This window comes from Salvelinus namaycush, chromosome 6, assembly GCF_016432855.1.
Source record: "Salvelinus namaycush isolate Seneca chromosome 6, SaNama_1.0, whole genome shotgun sequence".
Classification (NCBI taxonomy): Eukaryota; Metazoa; Chordata; class Actinopteri; order Salmoniformes; family Salmonidae; genus Salvelinus; species Salvelinus namaycush.
Window position 1 is genome coordinate 19998353 of NC_052312.1, and position 20054 is coordinate 20018406.

Below are 20054 nucleotides of genomic sequence, written 5' to 3' on the forward strand. Positions count from 1 at the left end.
CCTCAGGATCTCGTCACGGTATCTCTGTGCATTCAAATTGCCGTTGATGAAATGCAATTGTGTTCGCTGTCGGTAGCTTATGCCTCCCCATACCATAACCCCACGCCACCATGGGGCACTTTGTTTACAACATTGACATCAGCAAACCGCTCGCCCACATGACACCATACACACTGTCTGCCATCTGCCCGGTACAGTTGAAACCCGGGATTCATCCGTAAAGAGCACACTTCTCCAGCGTGCCAATGGCCGTCTAAGGTGAGCATTTGTCCACCTGAAGTTGGTTATGACGCCGTACAGCAGTCAGATCAACACCCTGGTGAGGACGACGAGCACGCAGATGCGCTTCCCTGAGACGGTTTCTGATAGTTTGTGCAGAAATTCTTCGGTTGTGCAAACCCACAGTTTCACCAGCTGTCCGTGTGACTGGTCTTAGATGATCCCGCAGGTGAAGAAGCCAGATGTGGTGTTCCAGGGCTGGCATGGTTACACATGGTCTGTGGTTGTGAGGCCGGTTGGACGTACTGCCCAATTCTCTAAAACAACGTTGGAGGCGGCTTATGGTAGAGACATTAACATTAAATTCTCTGGTAACAGCTCTGGTGGTAATTCCTGCAGTCAGCATGCTAATTGCATGCTCCCTCAACTTGAGACATTTGTGGCATTGTGTTGTGTGACAAAACTGCACATTTTAGTGGCCTTTTGTTGTCCCCAGCACAAGGTGCACCTGTGTAATGATCATGCTGTTTAATCAGCTTCTTGATATGCCACACCTGTCAGGTGGATGGATTATCTTGACAAAGGAGAAATGCTCACTAACAGGTATGTAAATAAATTTGTGGACAACATTGTAACGGTTGTCCTCCTCCTCTTCGTCCGAAGAGGAGGAGTAGGGATTGGACCAAAACGCAGCGTTGTTATACGACATGATGAATTTATTAAAGTAAAGACGAAAACACGAAAATACTTCAACAAACTAACAAAACAAATAAACGATGTAGACAGACCTGAACTATAGAACTTACATATACACGAAGAACACATGAACAGGTACAGACTACACAAACGAACGAACAAACGAAACAGTCCCGTGTGGTGCACAGACACAGACACAGACACGGAAGACAAACAAACAGTGTGAACAGCCTACCTTTATATGGTTCTCAATCAGAGGAAACGTCAAACACCTGTCCCTGATTGAGAACCATATAAGGCTAATTACCACTAACCTAAACATAGAAACACAAAACATAGAATGCCCACCCCAACTCACGCCCTGACCAACTAAACACATACAAAATTAACAGAAAACAGGTCAGGAACGTGACAGAACCCCCCCCTCAAGGTGCGAACTCCGGACGCACCACCAAAAGTCTAGGGGAGGGTCTGGGTGGGCATCTGTCCACGGTGGCGGCTCAGGCTCTGGGCGTGGTCCCCATCCCACCATAGTCAATCCCCGCTTTCGTATCCCCCTCTCAATGACCACCCTCCAAATAAACCCACCTAAATTAAGGGGCATCACCGGGATAAGGGGCAGCACCGGACTAAGGGGCATCACCAGACTAAGGGGCATCACCAAGATAAGGAGCAGCACCGGGATAAGGGGCAGCTCCGGACTGAGGGACGGCAGCTCCGGACTGAGGGACGGCAGCTCCGGACTGAGGGACGGCAGCTCCGGACTGAGGGACGGCAGCTCCGGACTGAGGGACGGCAGTTCCGGACTGGATGGCGGATCCTGGCTGGCTGGCTCTGGCGGATCCTGGCTGGCTGGCTCTGGCGGATCCTGGCTGGCTGGCTCTGGCGGATCCTGGCTGGCTAGCTCTGGCGGATCCTGGCTGGCTGGCTCTGGCGGATCCTGGCTGGATGACGGCTCTGGCTGGTCATGGCTGGATGACGGCTCTGGCTGGTCATGGCTGGATGACGGCTCTGGCTGGTCATGGCTGGATGACGGCTCTGGCTGGTCATGGCTCGCTGACGGCTCTGGCTGGTCATGGCTCGCTGACGGCTCTGGCTGGTCATGGCTCGCTGACGGCTCTGGCTGGTCATGGCTCGCTGACGGCTCTGGCTGGTCATGGCTCGCTGACGGCTCTGGCTGGTCATGGCTCGCTGACGGCTCTGGCTGGTCATGGCTCGCTGACGGCTCTGGCTGGTCATGTCTGGCGGAAGGCTCTGGCTGATCCTGTCTGGCGGAAGGCTCTGGCTGATCCTGTCTGGCGGAAGGCTCTGGCTGATCCTGTCTGGCGGAAGGCTCTGGCTGATCCTGTCTGGCGGAAGGCTTTGGCTGCTCCTGTCTGGCGGAAGGCTCTAGCGGCTCCTGTCTGGCGGAAGGCTCTAGCGGCTCCTGTCTGGCGGACGGCTCTGAAGGCTCATGGCAGACGGGCGGCTTTGCAGGCTCATGGCAGACGGGCGGCTTTGAAGGCTCAGTACCGACGGGCAGTTCATGCGGCGCTTGGCAGACGGACAGTTCAGACGGCGTTGGGCAGACGGGCAGTTCAGGCGCCGTTGGGCAGACGGGCAGTTCAGGCGCCGTTGGGCAGACGGGCAGTTCAGGCGCCGTTGGGCAGACGGGCAGTTCAGGCGCCGCTTGGCAGACGGCAGACTCTGGCCGGCTGAGACGCACTGTAGGCCTGGTGCGTGGTACCGGAACTGGAGGTACCGGGCTAAGGACACTCACCTTCAGGCTAGTGCGGGGAGCAGCAACAGGGCACACTGGACTCTCAAGGCGTACTATAGGCCTGGTGCGTGGTACCGGGCTGAGGGCACGCACATCAGGGCGAGTACGGGGAGAAGGAACAGTGCGTACAGGGCTCTGGAGACGCACAGGAGGCTTGATGCGTGGTGCCGGAACTGGAGGCACTGGGCTGGAGACACGCACCACAGGGAGAGTGCGTGGAGGAGGAACAGGGCACACTGAGTTCTCGAGGCGCACTATAGAACTGGTGCGTGGTACCGGGACTGGTGGTACCGGGCTGAGGGCACGCACCTCAGGGCGAGTGCGGGGAGAATGATCAGTGCGTACAGGGCTCTGGAGACGCACAGGAGGCTTGATGCGTGGTGCCAGCACTGGTGGTACTGGGCTGGAGCGGGGAGGTGGCGCCGGAAATACCGGACCGTGCAGGCGTACTGGCTCCCTTGAGCACTGAGCCTGCCCAACCTTACCTGGTTGTATGCTCCCCGTCGCCCGACCAGTGCGGGGAGGTGGAATAACCCGCACCGGGCTATGTAGGCGAACCGGGGACACCATGCGTAAGGCTGGTGCCATGTAAGCCGGCCCGAGGAGACGTACTGGTGGCCAGATATGTAGGGCCGGCTTCATGACATCCGGCTCAATACTCAATCTAGCCCTGCCAGTGCGGGGAGGTGGAATAACCCGCACCGGGCTATGCACACGTACAGGAGACACCATGCGCTCTACTGCGTAACACGGTGTCTGCCCTCTTCGTCCGAAGAGGAGGAGTAGGGATTGGACCAAAACGCAGCGTTGTTATACGACATGATGAATTTATTAAAGTAAAGACGAAAACACGAAAATACTTCAACAAACTAACAAAACAAATAAACGATGTAGACAGACCTGAACTATAGAACTTACATATACACGAAGAACGCATGAACAGGTACAGACTACACAAACGAACGAACAAACGAAACAGTCCCGTGTGGTGCACAGACACAGACACAGACACGGAAGACAATCACCCACAAACAAACAGTGTGAACAGCCTACCTTTATATGGTTCTCAATCAGAGGAAACGTCAAACACCTGTCCCTGATTGAGAACCATATAAGGCTAATTACCACTAACCTAAACATAGAAACACAAAACATAGAATGCCCACCCCAACTCACGCCCTGACCAACTAAACACATACAAAATTAACAGAAAACAGGTCAGGAACGTGACAAACATTTGTGTATATAGACCATTTCTGGAATTTTTTATTTCAGATCATGAAACATGGGACCAACACTTTACATGTTGCATTTATATTTTTGTTCAGTATAATTAGGATATACTTTTAATCCTCAAGCCAGAGTTGTGCTTCTTGTTCATGCTCAAATAACCTGATACTCCTTGTTTGAAGGAGTCCTTGGACAGACAATCCACCCCTTTTGGCTCTGCTCTCACACAGTTTCACTCACTCTATGCTCTGTCGGTTCACTCCCAGCGACCTAGAGCCAGAATGGCTGGACGACGTCCAGAAGAACGGCGAGCTTTTCTACCTGGAACTGAGCGAGGGCGAGGAAGCGGCGGCATTGGCTCAGGCAGCCGCCAATCACGGCCTCTCCACCAATCACGTCCGCTTCAGCGAGAAGGAAGCGGAGATCATCAGCAACGAGTCCAGGAAGCTTCCTGATGGTGCTCCGACCAAAGGAGAGCCCAAGCTAAAAAGACTGGCTAGGATCCTTAGGAGGAAGCGGCGACCATCCCAGAGCAGAGGGCCCGACGGAGGAGGCGAAGACTCGTCATCTCGTCCAGTATCCATCTTGAAAAACCAGGCAGGGCAGAGGGTGGGGGTGATGGTCCAGCAGCTGAAGGAAGTGTTTCTCTACCTGAACCCCAAACGCCTGGGGAGCTGCTCCCCTCCTCCCCCGGAGAGAGGGGGTCTACTGGAGGCCCTTCTGGGGGTGGTGCATCGCCCGTCTTGGGGCAGGGGCCAGGGAGACCCCACAGGGAGGAGGGAGGAGAGGATCACTGTCCACGGCCTGGTGCCCAACAGCCCGGCCGTCAAGTGTGCACAGATACTGATAGGTGAGTGTACAAAACCATCACTCTGGGTATGTCCGAAATGGCACCCTTTTCTCTATATGTAATGCACTACTTTTGCCATTTCAGACGCATCTACTGGGATCAGTTGTATACAAATTGTATAGAATGCAATCAATTATTTGATTGACACCATTTATATTAAATAAAGTTAGACTTATAAAGTTGTGTTTTACAGTAAATATTTTTGATGTTTGTAGAGGCTGGGCATGGTTGCAGAAAACGAAACTGCTGAATACTAAAGAGTATCCACATGAGTTAGTGTTTAAAGCCTTGACTTTCATATAGCCTACCAGTCCATGCTAAAGCAATTAGACTAGTTAAATAACTAAGGTGAAATCTGTGTTAGGGCTGATTGGAACGGGCACGAGTCTGCAATGGAACAGGTGAAACTCGTTGTTTTACAAAAAGAAACAACAGGACATCTGGCTGTTCCTAGATCTGTGGACTGTATCTCTTGGCTGGGTACCGGTCTGTTTTGTATACGTTCCACTCTTTTCCAGTTGCCACTCCTTGTCATGCCAAGCACTTGTGCTCCTCAACAAAACGATACTATTTCTGAACAGGTTACACAATGTGGAGCAAAATAATTGTACAGAAATGTCACTATTACCCTTTAGTCTAAGTTGTCTACATGTAACACGACGCTGTAAGGGACTGCTGTGAGTGACACGTTCTTCTTCGTCCCAGGTGATAACCTGGTAGCAGTAGACGATGTGGATGTTACCACAGAGAACATCGAGAGGGTTCTGTCCTGCATTCCTGGTCCTACCCAGGTGAGTGTGTGTGTGTGTGTGTGTGTGTGTGTGTGTGTGTGTGTGTGTGTGTGTGTGTGTGTGTGTGCACTGATCAATTATTTAACCATTTAAACTATAGATTTTTTAAAAGAAAACTGTGACGTTTTCCCACTGCCGTCATTGGCTTTCATGTGTTTCAAATAGGTGCTCGACCGAGGTGTCTGAACTAGACCACAGTTGCAGCGCTGTGATTGGTTGGCAAAAATTCTGGGGCGAGTTTTAGCGAAGGGTCAATTTATAGCTACAACATTCAAACTAGTTAAATTGTTTAAAGGGTAATAAAAAAATTAAAACATGGTTAACATTTTAGTCCATATTGACTTACAGTAGTGAGTGCATACATAGTTGTACTGGTTCCCCATGGGAATCGAACCCATAACCCTAGCGTTGCAAGTGCCATGCTTTACCAACCGAGCCACATGGGACTATCAATGTCATAAATGTATTGTTCTATATATCGTTATCCTATTCATTTATCGATGTGGATTTTTGTCCCTATCGCCCAGCTCTAGTATGTGTATGTGTGTGTTCCAAGACCACCCACACAACTCCTTACTGCCATATTAAGAGAACAGTAGTTAGAAATCAAATCTAATTTTATTGGTCACATACACATGGTTAGCAGATGTTAATGCGAGTGTAGCGAAATGCTTGTGCTTCTAGTTCCGACAATGCAGTAATGACCAACGAGTAATCTAACCTAACAATTTCACAACTACCTTATACACACAAGTGTAAAGGGATGAAGAATATGTACATAAAAATATATCAATGAGTGATGGTACAGAACGGCATAGGCAAGATGCAGTAGATGGTATCGAGTACAGTATATACATATGAGATGAGTAATGTAGGGTGCTATGTGGTGTGTTTCGGAAGTTAAGTGTATTACAAATTGAAACGTTGCAAATATGAAAGTATGCGAAAGACCTCCGACAGATCTTCTTTGTTGTCGTCGTTGTTGTTGTTGTATTATGAGCCCTCGTCACATTATTAACGATGCATGCTGGGGCGTTTCGGACGCAGCCTCCGAAACAGAAACAGCAGCCTAAGAAAGAGGAGTCCTCCACATGAACTCAATTACAGACAAACTCCCCCCCCCCCCCCCCGAACCAACACGTCTGCTCTGCTTAGAAGTGTTACAATCTGGGGTCTACGCACTCATGGCAGACACACACATGCAAAGCACACACACTAACACGCAAGGCAGACACACACATACGCACACGAACACACACACGCAAAGGCAGACCGAGACTGTGAGTCAAGAGCTCTCCACTGTCCCACATGTTCGAAGAGAGGTCTTTGGAGGTCACTGGAATGTGTTATTAGAAACCACATGGATGTTGTGGCTCTGGACAGATTCATAAGGCTGGAATGCCCTGAGGTGGCCCCATTCAGTCGAGATAAAAGTGTGCAACTCGAACTTCCACGTGAATCATTCGTTGACGTCAATGTGAGACGTGTGCAGCGTGCATAAAATGTCAAGATAAGTGTGTGGATCTCAAGTCAGAATACCGGCTGCTTATCTTGCTTTGGACAATGAATCAATTAACAAAACCCAGCTAACCCCCCCCCCCCCCCCCCCCTCCCAAGAAAACCCCAGCTAATCTCAATAAGTGTCTGTGTTCAGGATTGCTCTTCTAACTAAGCCACGATTATGTTTCTTCACGTTTAATTTGCTCCCTGCATCCAGAAAGTGGTATTTAAGTTTCTGTAAATCCATTGTAGAATGTATGGTGAAGTAGAATACCGCTCACCGCCGAATATAGAAATATTTTTCCATTGCCATCTGGCTTCACTCGGCTGTCAAAACGTATATAGTAGGAAACAATCGCCACCTATCTACACGAGGAAAACTGTCCAAGTCGGAGAAATGACGCCTTGATCGCCATTCAGAAAACCGCTCAAGCTTTTTCCAAATTCGTCTCCTCACACGGTCAAAACAGGGCCTCAAGAAGGAGGAATTTGTAAATTACAGAGTGTCGGCGGGAGTGATGGCGTTTGCCGACAAAGAGAGAGGAGAGAGTGCGAGAGAGGCCAGACTGCGGCGGGAGTTGTTTGAGAAAACACAGGAAAACGACCATTATGCTGCGGCCACTGAAAGCACAGCTGATTAGAATACGTGGAAAGCCAGATAGTAAATTACACTGTAGAGAGGAAGAGAAGAGAGGAGGAGAGAGAGAGATGTGAAAATACAACAAGGCCTCTCGTCGGACGGAACTCTACTGACATAGTCAGAGGAAACTTCGGTGGTGTGTGTGTGTGTGTGTGTGTGTGTGTGTGTGTGTGTGTGTGTGTGTGTGCGTGTGCGTGTGCGTGTGCGCGTGAGCGTCTGGCTGGCTGTATGTATGTGGTCATGTGTGTGAATGGCCCTCCCAGGTAAAGCGTGGTAGACAGTAGCAATTATATGGGCGGAGCAGCAGTTTGTATTGAGGTTGGACCACCATGCCCTCTGCCTGACCTCATAGTATAGTACTTTACTCACTCGCTCTCTCTCTCTCTCTCTCTCTCTCTCTCTCTGTCTCTCTCTCTCTCTCTCTCTCTCTCTCTCTCTCTCTCTCGCACTCTCTCTCTTTCCCCGCCCCTTTCTCTCTCTTTCTCTCTCTTTCTCTCTCTTTTCTCTCTCTTTCTCTCTCTCTTTCTCACTATTATCCTCTCTGTCTCCCTTTCTCTCTCCCTTTTCTCGCTCCCTTTTTTCCGCTCTCTGTCTCCCTCTTTCTCTCTCTCTCTCTTTATATATATATGTATATATATATATATATGTCAATTGTCTCTTTGTCTATCTGTATCTCTCTCTTTACCTCTTTGTCTCTCTTTTCCCCTCTCTCTCTCGCTCTCTTTCTTTCCCTCTTTCTCACTCTATTTCTCTCCCTATGCCCCTTTGTCTCTCTGTCTATCCCGCTCACTGACATCAGCAGGCAGGAATCTACCGAGAGCACCCTCCAACCTAACCACATCCCCATTATTTATCATGAGAGAACGTAGTGCCGCAGCCCTTCAGCCTATCTGGCAGAGTCCATTGTACTATTCTATTCATTGTAAAATGAATGTGTTCTATGACATTTGACATTTTTGTGTGTGTGTGCAGAATAGTGTCAGAAGGACTCACTCAACACCATTAGGCCCTTCTCCTAATAACAGGCTACTGTTCCCTGCAGAGCCAAGATGGCGTCCGGCCCAGGCCTGGCGCCTGCCCTGGCGCTGCTCGACGGTTTGTGGGTTTCTGATGACAGTGTCTGGAGATGTTCTGGCCCTCACCCTAGAGTGATGGATGAATTCAAAACACAGGGAGTGAAAATACAATGAATAAATGCGTAGTCTTTGTAAAGGACTTGCTCACGAACCCTTCAAAGATTTGAAAGCATTGGACTGGTGTAAGCATGCACTTTCTACCTCATTTCTGACTCCAGTCCTTTTAACTCCATTAGGAGTGTGAACACTTCTCGGAGCGGTAGAGTCAGACCATTTCCAGTGTCACAGTCCTGCGCGTGCACCACACACACACACACCTGGTTCTGATTCGTCTCAATTAACGTCAACCAGAAGTCCTTAGCAGGCCTCTTCAGTGCTGACAGGTTACTGCCCAGAGCCAGCACTGTGTGTGCGTGCGTGCGTGCACACAGTTCTTTTTCACATTTGTATTACAGTTTGTTTAAGTCTGCGTGTGTAGGCTACAGTATTCTACAAGTGTGCACATGTATGCATTTGGGCTATAATTGCCTTTTTGAAATACAAAAGTGCACAGACATAAGCCATCTATCTGTAAATGGTAGCATGCATCTCTCCACCATACTGTTACGTGTTTCCATGTGCGTGCTCGCTTAGCTTTGTGTGAGTGGTGGTGTGTCGTGCAAAAAGCTCTGAGGATGACAGAGGGCCTTGCAGCAGGATCTGTTTCTGATACACACCCATGCTGCTTCTCTTTCAGTGATCAGGAATATAATCCTTTTCTCTCTCTGACAATCACCATTCTTCTATTTACTATTATTTTTAACCTTTATTTAACTAGGCAAGTCAGTTAAGAACAAATTCTTATTTACAATGACGGCCTAGGTACAGTGGGTTAACTGCCTTGTTCAGAGCGACAGATTTTTACCTTGTCAGCTCGGGGATTCGATCTTGCAACCTTCCGGTTACTAGTCCAACACTCTAACCACTAGGCTACCTGCCATCCCTACTCTACTTCCTCTTTTCCTGAATGAATCACATCTACTTCCTCTTTTCCTGACTGAATCACATCTACTTCCTCTTTTCCTGACTGAATCACATCTACTTCCTCTTTTCCTGACTGAATCACATCTACTTCCTCTTTTCCTGAATGAATCACATCTACTTCCTCTTTTCCTGAATGAATCACATCTACTTCCTCTTTTCCTGACTGAATCACATCTACTTCCTCTTTTCCTGACTGAATCACATCTACTTCCTCTTTTCCTGAATGAATCACATCTACTTCCTCTTTTCCTGAATGAATCACATCCCTTGATGGCTCTGTCTACGTGAACCCTTCCTGCTTTCCTGTAGCGCCAGGCCAAATAAATTACGCAGCAGCCCTAATGGACTGGATTAAATGTCGTTTATGGCCTTATTATGATCACAGTGTAGTTCCCCTGCCGATTCTGTCCGACTGTGATTCTCCAGAGTCGTACAAACTCACTGCTGGCTTTTGTTTTGTAGCCAAACCCACAGCCTACCGCCTTTTTACAGTGTTTGAAAAGGGAAAACTCAGAAAGGCTGTTTTTAGAATGTGGTGAAAAGATACAGATGATGATGAATTTAGGTCTTAGTTTCTCTCTCCTGCTTTCTCTTTCCCCTCCCCTCCCTCCCAGGTGAAGCTGACCCTGGAGACAGCCAGTCCAGGAGGACCAGGGGAGGGAGGTGTGGACATGTCCTCTGCTCCCAGGCTCAGGCCCTCTCCTTCGGTTAGCCAGCTGGTGCGTCTGCTGTGGGGCGAGGACACGGTGGAGCTCCAGATGTCTATAGGACACATCCCTCACATTGTCATGTACCTGTCACTCAAACTGGACTCAGACTCTCCCCTGGAAGAGGTTAGTTCAGTTTGACTTTGTCCAAAATGCACCCTATACCCTATGTAGTACACTACTAAAGACCAGAGGCCATAGATAAAAGTGTAGGACTGGGGTTTAGGGTCATCTGATCCACGGTCCGGTTACAAGTAACCTCTACCGTGATTTTTTTAACATTCACAGCGCAAGTCTACGGTAAAGGCGCAATCTGTTAGTTTTGTTTTCCCATCGTTCATTTGAGATAGTATAGGGCCCTATCAGTTCTGTGTTGTGGAGAGCGCGGACGGAGTCACGGAATCCAGACATTAAAATGGAATTCGACGATATAAAAAAATGTATTGAAATTTAGTAAGAAATCAAGTTAAAGGCTAAAGGCACCGGAATTCCCCCGTGTGTGTGTGTGTGTGTGTGTGTGTGTGTGTGTGTGTGTGTGTGTGTGTGTGTGTGTGTGTGTGTGTGTGTGTGTGTGTGTGTGTGTGTGTGTGTGTGTGTGGTGCGCACACACATGTCTACACTTTGTGTAGCCATTAGCATCATCAGATAAGCGTCTTCAATTACATGTTAACTACAAAGTAGCCTATGCTAACCTGGCAGAATGATATGACTATTTGCATCAACCCAGTGGCCATTTGTTTTGCAAACTCTGAAATGACATAAGTGCTACAGAAACGTCACTAACTGAACAACGATCTCTAGCTGGTGCGCACTTGAATTAAGGGTAACTACACCCCCCCCAAAAAAATTCTCCCCCAGACCTCAAAGGGGTCTCCTGATGGGGTTTTAAAGCATTGTTGTGGATTTAGAACAACCAACCTATTTTGTTGGTGTACAGTCTGTGTTTTCTGACTAGGGATGGGCGTGAGTACTAGAGTACTCAAACGGACGTCAAAGCTCGATCTTTAACCAGAGATCACTTTTTTTTTCTTTTTTTCTTTATACAGTCAAACTATTTGGTGGAATGTGCTTTGTGGCTGCACGAACAGGCAAATAAAAATGTTGTCTTGGAAGACAACATTATTTTGCTTTGACTCGAGTGTTCCATTTGTAAAGAATAAATCAAGCCAAGCATCACACAGTTCTTCTCCCTAAATTCCCTTTCCTCCTCCCGTGTCTCATTCCCTCAATTGCTTTCCGACCGTTCCCTCCACACACTTGTGCCGAGTGCGCACACAAGCTCCTCTTAGGCCTACAGAAATGCCTATAAAAACGTATCTAACTGATGGGAAATACACTAGCTACGTTCACTGCCAAATGATGCCAGTTTTATTACAAATTCAAAATGGACTGGTTGATTGAAGTAGGAAAATATGTGTTCCAACAACGAGCTGCAGTTTTGGAATAATTGCGCCCTGTCTATTTTGTGCTTAGGCTACTTTGCGAACTTTTGTGCCATTTTAGAATAGGTTATCCTAGGCTATAACCCCACAAGGCATAGAGTGATCATTTGAAACGGGGCTCAATTTGGCCATTTTAAAGAATAGAAAATATGTCTTCTTTTCCCTATAGAGACATTCGATTTAGGTTATTCTGCCGGTTGTTTGGAATTTTCTAAATGAATTAACACGGCATGGTGATGAATTACGGCCACGGCATCTGTTTGGTGCTTAATGATTCTGATGAAAATACTAAAGACAGAGTTCCAGACGCGAGATGCGCATCACTTCGCACTGGCAACTTTTTTTTCATTTGGAAAAATATTCTGTTCTATTTTATTCCGTTATATTACAACATGTTTTTTTTTTTTACTATACAATAGGTGTGTCTTGACTGTGATAAGGGCTCAGGAAATAAGAGCGTCTTGTCTGCTAAATGAACACAACAAGGCTATGCCATTGCACAGCCATAGGCTTCTACAAGCAAAGGCCATTGCTGAGGTTACTGCCTTTTTGAAGATTGTGTTCCACGATATAATATAACCAGTTGACATTACGGTTTCAATAAATTAATCTTAAATGGCACTTGCTTTTTTATTGACTGAAAACAAATGGCCTTGTGTTTAAATTTGTTATTATTTTTTCATTGAGTACTCGAGTACAAAAATATAAATCATGTGAGTACTCGAAGTCAAACAATGCCCACCCCTATTTCTGACAAAAGCAGAAGCTTTAGAGAACAGAACTACCGCTCTGGGAGGCTTCCAGATCCAACAGCATCCAACACACACACACACACACACACACACACACACACACACACACACACACACACACACACACACACACACACACACACAGAGTAGAGAAACAGAAGTAGGAGTAGAAGAACAAAGTCAGTTCCTCTGTGTGTGTGTGTGTGTGTGTGTGTGTGTGTGTGTGTGTGTGTGTGTGTGTGTACAGTGCAAGTATTCAGGCCCCTTGACTTGTTCCACATTTTGTTACGTTACAGCCTTATTCTAAAGTTGATTCAATTGTTTTTCTACACACAAACCCCATAATGACAAAGCAAAAACAGGTTTTGAGAATTGTTTGCAAATGTATAAAAAATAAACAACTGATATTACATTTATATAAGTATTCCGACCCTTTACCCTTTGCAAGTACTTTGTTGAAGCACCTTTGGCAGCGATTACAGCATCGAGTGTTCTTGGGTATGACGCTACAAGCTTGGCACACCTGTATTTGGGGAGTTTCTCCCATTCTTCTCTGCAGATCCTCTCAAGTTCTGTCAGGTTGGATGGGGAGCGTCGCTACACAGCTATTTTCAGGTCTCTCCAAAGATGTTCGACCGGGTTCAAGTCCGGGCTCTGGCTGGGCCACTCAAGGACATTCAGAGAATTGTCCTGAAACCCCTCCTGCGTTGTCTTGGCTGTGTGCTTATGGTTGTTGTCCTGTTGGAAGGGGAACCTTCGCCCCAGTCTGAGGTCCTGAGCTCTCTGGAGCAGGTTTTCATCAAGGATCTCTCTGTACTTTTCTCCGTTCATCTTTCCCTCGATCCTGACTAGTCTCCCAATCCCTACCGTAGGGATGGTGCCAAGTTTCCTCCAGACATGACGCTTGGCATTCAGGCCAAAGAGTTCAATCTTGGTTTCATCAGAATCTTGTTTGTCATGGTCTGAGAGTCTTTAGGTGCTTTTTGGCAAACTCCAAGCCAGCTGTCATGTGCCTTTTACTGGGGAGTGGCTTCCGTCTGGCCACTCTACCATAAAGGCCTGCTTAGTGGAGTGCTACAGAGACTGATTGGTGGACTACTGCAGAGATGGTTGTCCTTCTGGAAGGTTCTCCCATCTGGAACTCTGGAGCTCTGTCAAAGTGACTATCGGGTTCTTAGTCACCTCCCTGATCAAGGCCCTTCTCCCCCGATCAGTTTGACCGGGCAGCCAGCTCTAGGAAGAGTCTTGATAGTTCCAAACTTCTTCCATTTAAGTATGATGGAGGCCACTGTGTTCTTGGGGATCTTCAATCCTGCAGAAATGTTTTGGTACCCTTCCCCAGATCTGTGCCTCGAAACGATCCTGTCTTGGCGCTCTACGGACAATTCCTTCGACCTCATGGCTTGGTTTTTTCTCTGACATGCACTGTCAGCTGTGTGACATTATATAGACAGGTGTGTGTACCTTCCAAATCATGTCGAATCAATTGAATTTACCACAGGTGGACTCCAATCAAGTTGTCGTAACATCTCAAGGATGATTAAGGGAAACAGGATGCACCTGAGCTCAATTTCGAGTCTCATAGCAAAGGGTCTGAATACTTATGTAAATAAGGTATTTATTTTTATATTTTTTATACATTTGCAAAAATTTCTAAAAACTTGTTTTCACTTTGTCATTATGGGGTATTGTGTGTAGATTGATGAGGGGAAAAACGATTTAATCCATTTTAGAATAAGGCTGTAACAAAATGTGGAAAAGGTCAAGGCGTCTGAATACATTGTGTGTGTGTGTGTTTTGGTTGCTGTTGGATCTGGAAGCCTACTAGAGTGGTAGGGTTCCAGATGCTATCCTTTGACGATACATAAATCAAATCAAAGTTTGTTGGTAGCGTACAAAGATTTGCAGGTGATATAGCAGGTGCAGCAAAATGCTTATGTTACTAGCTCCAACAGGTTAACCAGCCTGCATAAGTTAACCATTATAGTAATCGGATAAATAATACCAACAAAAGCAGCATCATTTCGCAGACACTGTTCATGTTTATTGTTGGACTTAAAACCCTCTTTCAATGGAGATTCTATACTGATCATGCTGTTTAACCAGGGGAGGGCTTCATCTGTGTCCGGGAAACTGGCACTTGTGGAAGTCAGCGACGGTGGAACAGAGCACCGAGGTCAGAGGATTTGTAGTGAAGTGCTGATCCAGGGCTCCTGTTTTCTTGCTCTGTGGGGAGGTAGACTAGTAGCCAAATGTTCCCGCACGTGCAGCTCCCCTCGCAATTCTGCGCAGAAGAAATATCAGCCCACGCAGAGAAGCACTAGGCTGTACTTCACTCAACTTTCTAGAGTTTTCCCCTTTAGTTAACACAATCAACGTTTCGTTCTACTGTGGGAATTGTGATCGAATCAACGCAATATTAGCCACTTTCAATGTAACGTACCATAACAAAACGAACTGTGCAAGACATAGTATGCAAAACTAACTTTGCAAGAGATTTTCTTGTAGGCAGAGCGCATTGGAGTAGGATTCTGTTTCATTGACCGGCATGACTCAGGCCGTACTCTACATAACCAATCAGAGCTGCGGTAGGCCTATATGCAAATGACCATAGCCATATATGGATCTGTGCCATTCAATTTGAACTGGATTGTTTAGGCTGCAGTATGGGCTGTCCCGAGTAGATGCGCTTGTTTTGAGATCAAAGCGAGATATGCATAACGTGCACATTTGTTCATATTCTTTGCTAGTTAGTGAGTTATTAGCCCCAAAATGTGTCCATTTCTAGCCATCTTTGAAAAGCTAGTCAGGTAAAGAGCTTTTTTTAATGTCTTAAAGCGGCAGTGTTGTATTTTGAGACATCTTGAATAAGCTAAGTAGCCAATAGGCAGAGGGTAGCATAATTTGTCTTATTCTCTGTAATAATGATATGGGGATAATCATGCATTTTATTTTGTAAAGTGATTTCTTGCGTCAAATTTTCAGTCACCTCCTTGTCTGAAAGACAGGTGGATAAACAGGTTCATGTCAAGCCCTGCATGTTTTTTTATCTCTAAAGTCTCATGGAATGTTGGCCTACATTGAACACCACACATTGGCTGCTACTGTAGGCTGTATGATAGAACAGCTACTTCCATGTTAAAATGTTATGGGATGCGTTCTCGCCATTGTTTTTGATGGTAGGCCACTCTGGTAGGCCTACATTACGATCAAATAGCCACAGTAGCCTACTTGGTCACTGTTAAAACTGTAACTTAATGCGGGTACAGCCTCAGTGTTCACAGTAAACGGGCCACGGAAGTTGCACAGAATTTTCACACTGTTCAAGTTTGCGCTCTGCAGACCTGAAATTTGCTCAGTGCTGGAAGAAATTGGAGGGAACATTGCTAGTAGCTACAGCCTCATTTCAGACAAGCTCTCTCTCCTCTCTCTGCCCTGTGATTTAGGCCTGTTCTCTGTGGTGGCTCCTAAATACAGAGTTGGCGTTGTCTTTTTCCGCTCTGTCTCGCGGTGTATCCGAAATGACACCCTATTTTTGGGGGTTTGACCTTTCTTTTAGCAGGGAGTCCCATTGAGACCAAGGTCTCTTTTTGCAAGTGAGCCCTGAATCTTACAATGACAGTGAAACTACACTAATACTATGACTAGAGTGTACCGTCATACCTCCGTCAACGTGGTTTACTTGGTACTACCCCGGGAGCATTACGAGATGTGTGAATGTCATGGCATAGAGTCCATACTATCTGCTATCTGATATTCCTACAACCTCTGCAACAAATATTCTGTGATTTAAAATGATTTGAAGTAACTTAGATTTGTCTTTTTCAAGCCTAAAATGCGATACCGAACCTTTTAAATGTGTGCAGGCAGGTGGATTTTTGCTATTTTCCTACTTAGTTTTAGGATTATTGAGATTATTTGTGAATTTATATTTTGATATTATGTGCTTTTTTTCTGTGTACGGTGCTTTCGGAAAGTATTCAGACCCCTTGACTTTTTCCACATTTTGCTACATTACAGCCGTATTCTAAAATGGATGAAATAAATGTATTTCCTTATCAATCTACACACAATACCCCATAATGACAAAGCAAAAACAGGTTTTTAGAAAATAGCTGTGCAGCAACGCTCCCCATCCAACCTGACAGAGCTTGAGAGGATCTGCAGAGAAGAATGGCAGAAACTCCCCAAATACAAATCAAATCAAATGTTATTTGTCACATGCGCCGAATACAACAGGTATATTGTATTAGGTATATTTCACTGTAAGGTGTATATATACCTTACAGTGAAATGCTTACTTACAAGCCTTTAACCAACAATGCAGTTTTATGAAAAATACCTAAAAAAAAGAAAACTAATAAAAGTAACAAATAATTAAAGAGCAGCAGTAACATAACAATAGCGAGGCTATATACAGAGGGTACTGGTACAGAGTCAATGTGTGGGGCACCGGTTAGTCAAGGTAATATGTACATGTAGGTAGTGTTTAATAACACTACCTACATGTACATATTACCTTGTGACTATGCATAGTGACTATGCATAGATTATAACAAAGAGTAGTAGCAGCGTAAAAGAGGGGGGGAATGCTAATAGTCTGGGTAGCCATTTGATTAGATGTTCAGGAGTCTTATGGCTTGGGGGTATAAGCTGTTTAGAATCCTCTTGGACCTAGACTTGGCGCTCCGATACTGCTTGCGGTGCGGTAGCAGAGAGAACAGTCTATGACTGGGGTGGCTGGAGTCTTTGAACATTTTTAGGGCCTTCCTCTGACACCGCCTGGTATAGAGGTCCTGGATGGCAGGAAGCTTGGCCCCAGTGATGTACTAGGCCGTTCGCACTACCCTCTGTAGTGACTTACGGTCGGAGGCCGAGCAGTTGCCATACCAGGCACTGATGCAACCCGTCAGGATGCTCTCGATGGTGCAGCCGTAGAACCTTTTGAGGATCTGAGGACCCACTCCAAATCTTTTCAGTCTCCTGAGGGGGAATAGGCTTTGTCGTGCCCTCTTCATGACTGTCTTGGTGTGCTTGGACCATGATAGTTTGCTGGTGACGTGGACGCCAAGGAACTTGAGGCTCTCAACTTGCTCCACTACAGCCCCGTCGATGAGAATGGTGGCGTGTCTCAGAGATCACCGTGAATTGTGACCGCATTGGTATACTTCGGCTGTTACACAATAAATTACACAGGAAACGCACTGTGTGACAGGCCCCGTTATCTCTTCTAAAGCCAGTGTGTAGTCCGGTCGCAATAAAGACAATTTAACTTGCAAAAGATGATGTTTGTTCCGGTTCCAGGCGTACGGTTCACCACAAACACGGCATACATCAACATACTTTAACAGGATTTTAATCCGCAATTTCACAGCCATCCTCGCTCACTGTTGCACCTACGACACTCATCTAGTGAGCACCTCCACCCAAGCAAGGCATTTGACGGGTTTGACATGTAGTCAGGCGTCACTGATTTACACTGGGTGCCCACCCCTTTTTTTTGGCTGATTTTGTGCCATGGACTTCCCCAGGCTTCCTGTTTAGGGAAACCTGGTTCTCCACGAGGCTAGTGTGTTGGTGACCCAGAGGTGAATGTCTGGCATTGTAAGAATTATCAGAGCTTTTGTCCTTGTTTCCATGGCTATGAGGCCCTACTCCTTATTCACGCCCCCCCCCCCCCTCGGCTCTCTCTGAAGTGGTCCGCTCCACACCCTTCATAGCAGACAGCCTGGTGTGGCGAATACTAATGACAAAGACTATACCCAGATCCTGCCCTGTGCTTTCTTTTCTAACGGACTGTATGTGTATGTGTGTGTGTGTATGTGTGTGTACCTCCATGTCCCCTCAGCAGGAGATCCTGTACCAGTACCCAGTGTCTGAGGCGTCCAGCCAGCTGAAGGGAGTCAGAGGGATCTTTCTCACTCTGTCTGACATGCTGGAGAATGTCACTGGAGGACAGATAGTCAGGTAGTGTAGAAAATTCCCCACCCACTCCTGACTAATCTCTACCTATCACCAGTCAGACCCACTTCAAGCGGCTCTGAAATCTACCAAAGTCCTAAATATAGAAATTCCATTCATTCATGCCATGATTGTATTTCTCCTCTGTCTTTTCCCCTGCACCTGTTCCTCCTCCCACTCCCTCCTTTTTTCTCCGCCTTCTACCCCTCTCCCTTCTTTTTCCCCCATCCCCCCCCCCCCCCCTCCTCAGCTCCTCCCTTCTCCTCAGTAAACAGCTGGTCCATGTGGGCTACTGGAAGGAGAGCAACAACCTGCTGGTGATCGCCCTGCCTGCTGAGAGGTACCGACACAGCAAAGTCATCCAAAGTCCTTGACAGCATCCAATGCATGCTTCCATATTCAATACGCTGTCTCAGCCAATCCCATATGTCAGCTAAATGCTGTATCCCTCCCAGAATATTTGATCAATAAAATGGTCGGTAAGTAGCTGAAGTTCAGAGGTTTTTTTTCTGGCCTTCTCCTCGTGGATGTGACTGTGTTTTTCCCCTCGTATTCTTCCCCAGGGTTCCTCTGTTGTATCTGCAGACGGTAGTGGGAGGTGCAGTGAGGACTCTCAAGGTGATGCACGGCTCCCTGGACAGGTCTGTTGTGCTGACAGCAGGGATGCATCCTGAATTTGACCAAAAGTAGTGCACTGTATAGGGAATAGGGTGCCATTTTGGACACCGGTTTGATTTCCTGGTTCAAGCGGTCCCAGTCTTTCTGGCTTCTCATTTGAAGCAAGGTCATTTATACTGTTACATCAAACCTGAACAGGTTGTTGGCTTCTTTTAACCAACCACTTCTTTCTCTCCCTCCTTCTGTCCCCCTCCCTCCCATTGCTTCCTCCCTCTCTCTCCTCCACCCCTTCATCTCATCTCTCCCTCCACCACACCATCCCTCTCTCCATCCCTCCCTTTCTCCTCCCCCTCCCTCTTATCGCCATCGCTCCTTCCGCTCCCCCACAGTGCATTCTGCGAGGCGGACCATGCCCCCAGGCTGGACCATTTCTTCTGCCTGTTCTTCCAGCAGCTCATCCAGCCTTCCCGGTTGAGTGACAGCTCCGGGGCCACGCCCCCTGACCTATCGGAGACTCTCTTCCTGGACGGACTGCCAGCGGTCCGGTGGCTCCCTCTGCCCCCTGAGATAAAGGTCTGGATGGGCCGCCACGGTTGTGATGGAACACTTTTAAGATGTCTTCTTCTTCATTGATGTCTTCACCATTTGCTGTTTGCGCCTCGCTTGTTACGTCTTCTGAAATGTTTCAGGTCACAGGATGTTTTAGGCTGTCAAGTCACTGATACGTTTAAGCAATTTGCTCTTGGTATGATATATTTAATGGGCTTTTTTTCCCCCCACCTTGTTGGAT

The 20054-nt window shown here is 47.0% G+C and overlaps 1 protein-coding gene across 1 annotated transcript in view; it reads left to right on the forward strand.

Annotated features, from left to right (window-relative positions):
* Positions 1–286: 286 nt before the first annotated feature.
* Positions 287–20054, forward strand: part of LOC120048998 (protein inturned-like) — a 29809-nt gene continuing 10041 nt past the window's right edge. The window contains exons 1-9 of the mRNA XM_038995259.1: positions 287–319; positions 437–495; positions 4171–4754; positions 5460–5545; positions 10399–10617; positions 18534–18652; positions 18897–18986; positions 19210–19287; positions 19654–19837. Of these exons, the coding sequence (XP_038851187.1) occupies positions 287–319; positions 437–495; positions 4171–4754; positions 5460–5545; positions 10399–10617; positions 18534–18652; positions 18897–18986; positions 19210–19287; positions 19654–19837 (1452 nt within the window). The remainder of the gene's footprint in view (positions 320–436; positions 496–4170; positions 4755–5459; positions 5546–10398; positions 10618–18533; positions 18653–18896; positions 18987–19209; positions 19288–19653; positions 19838–20054) is intronic.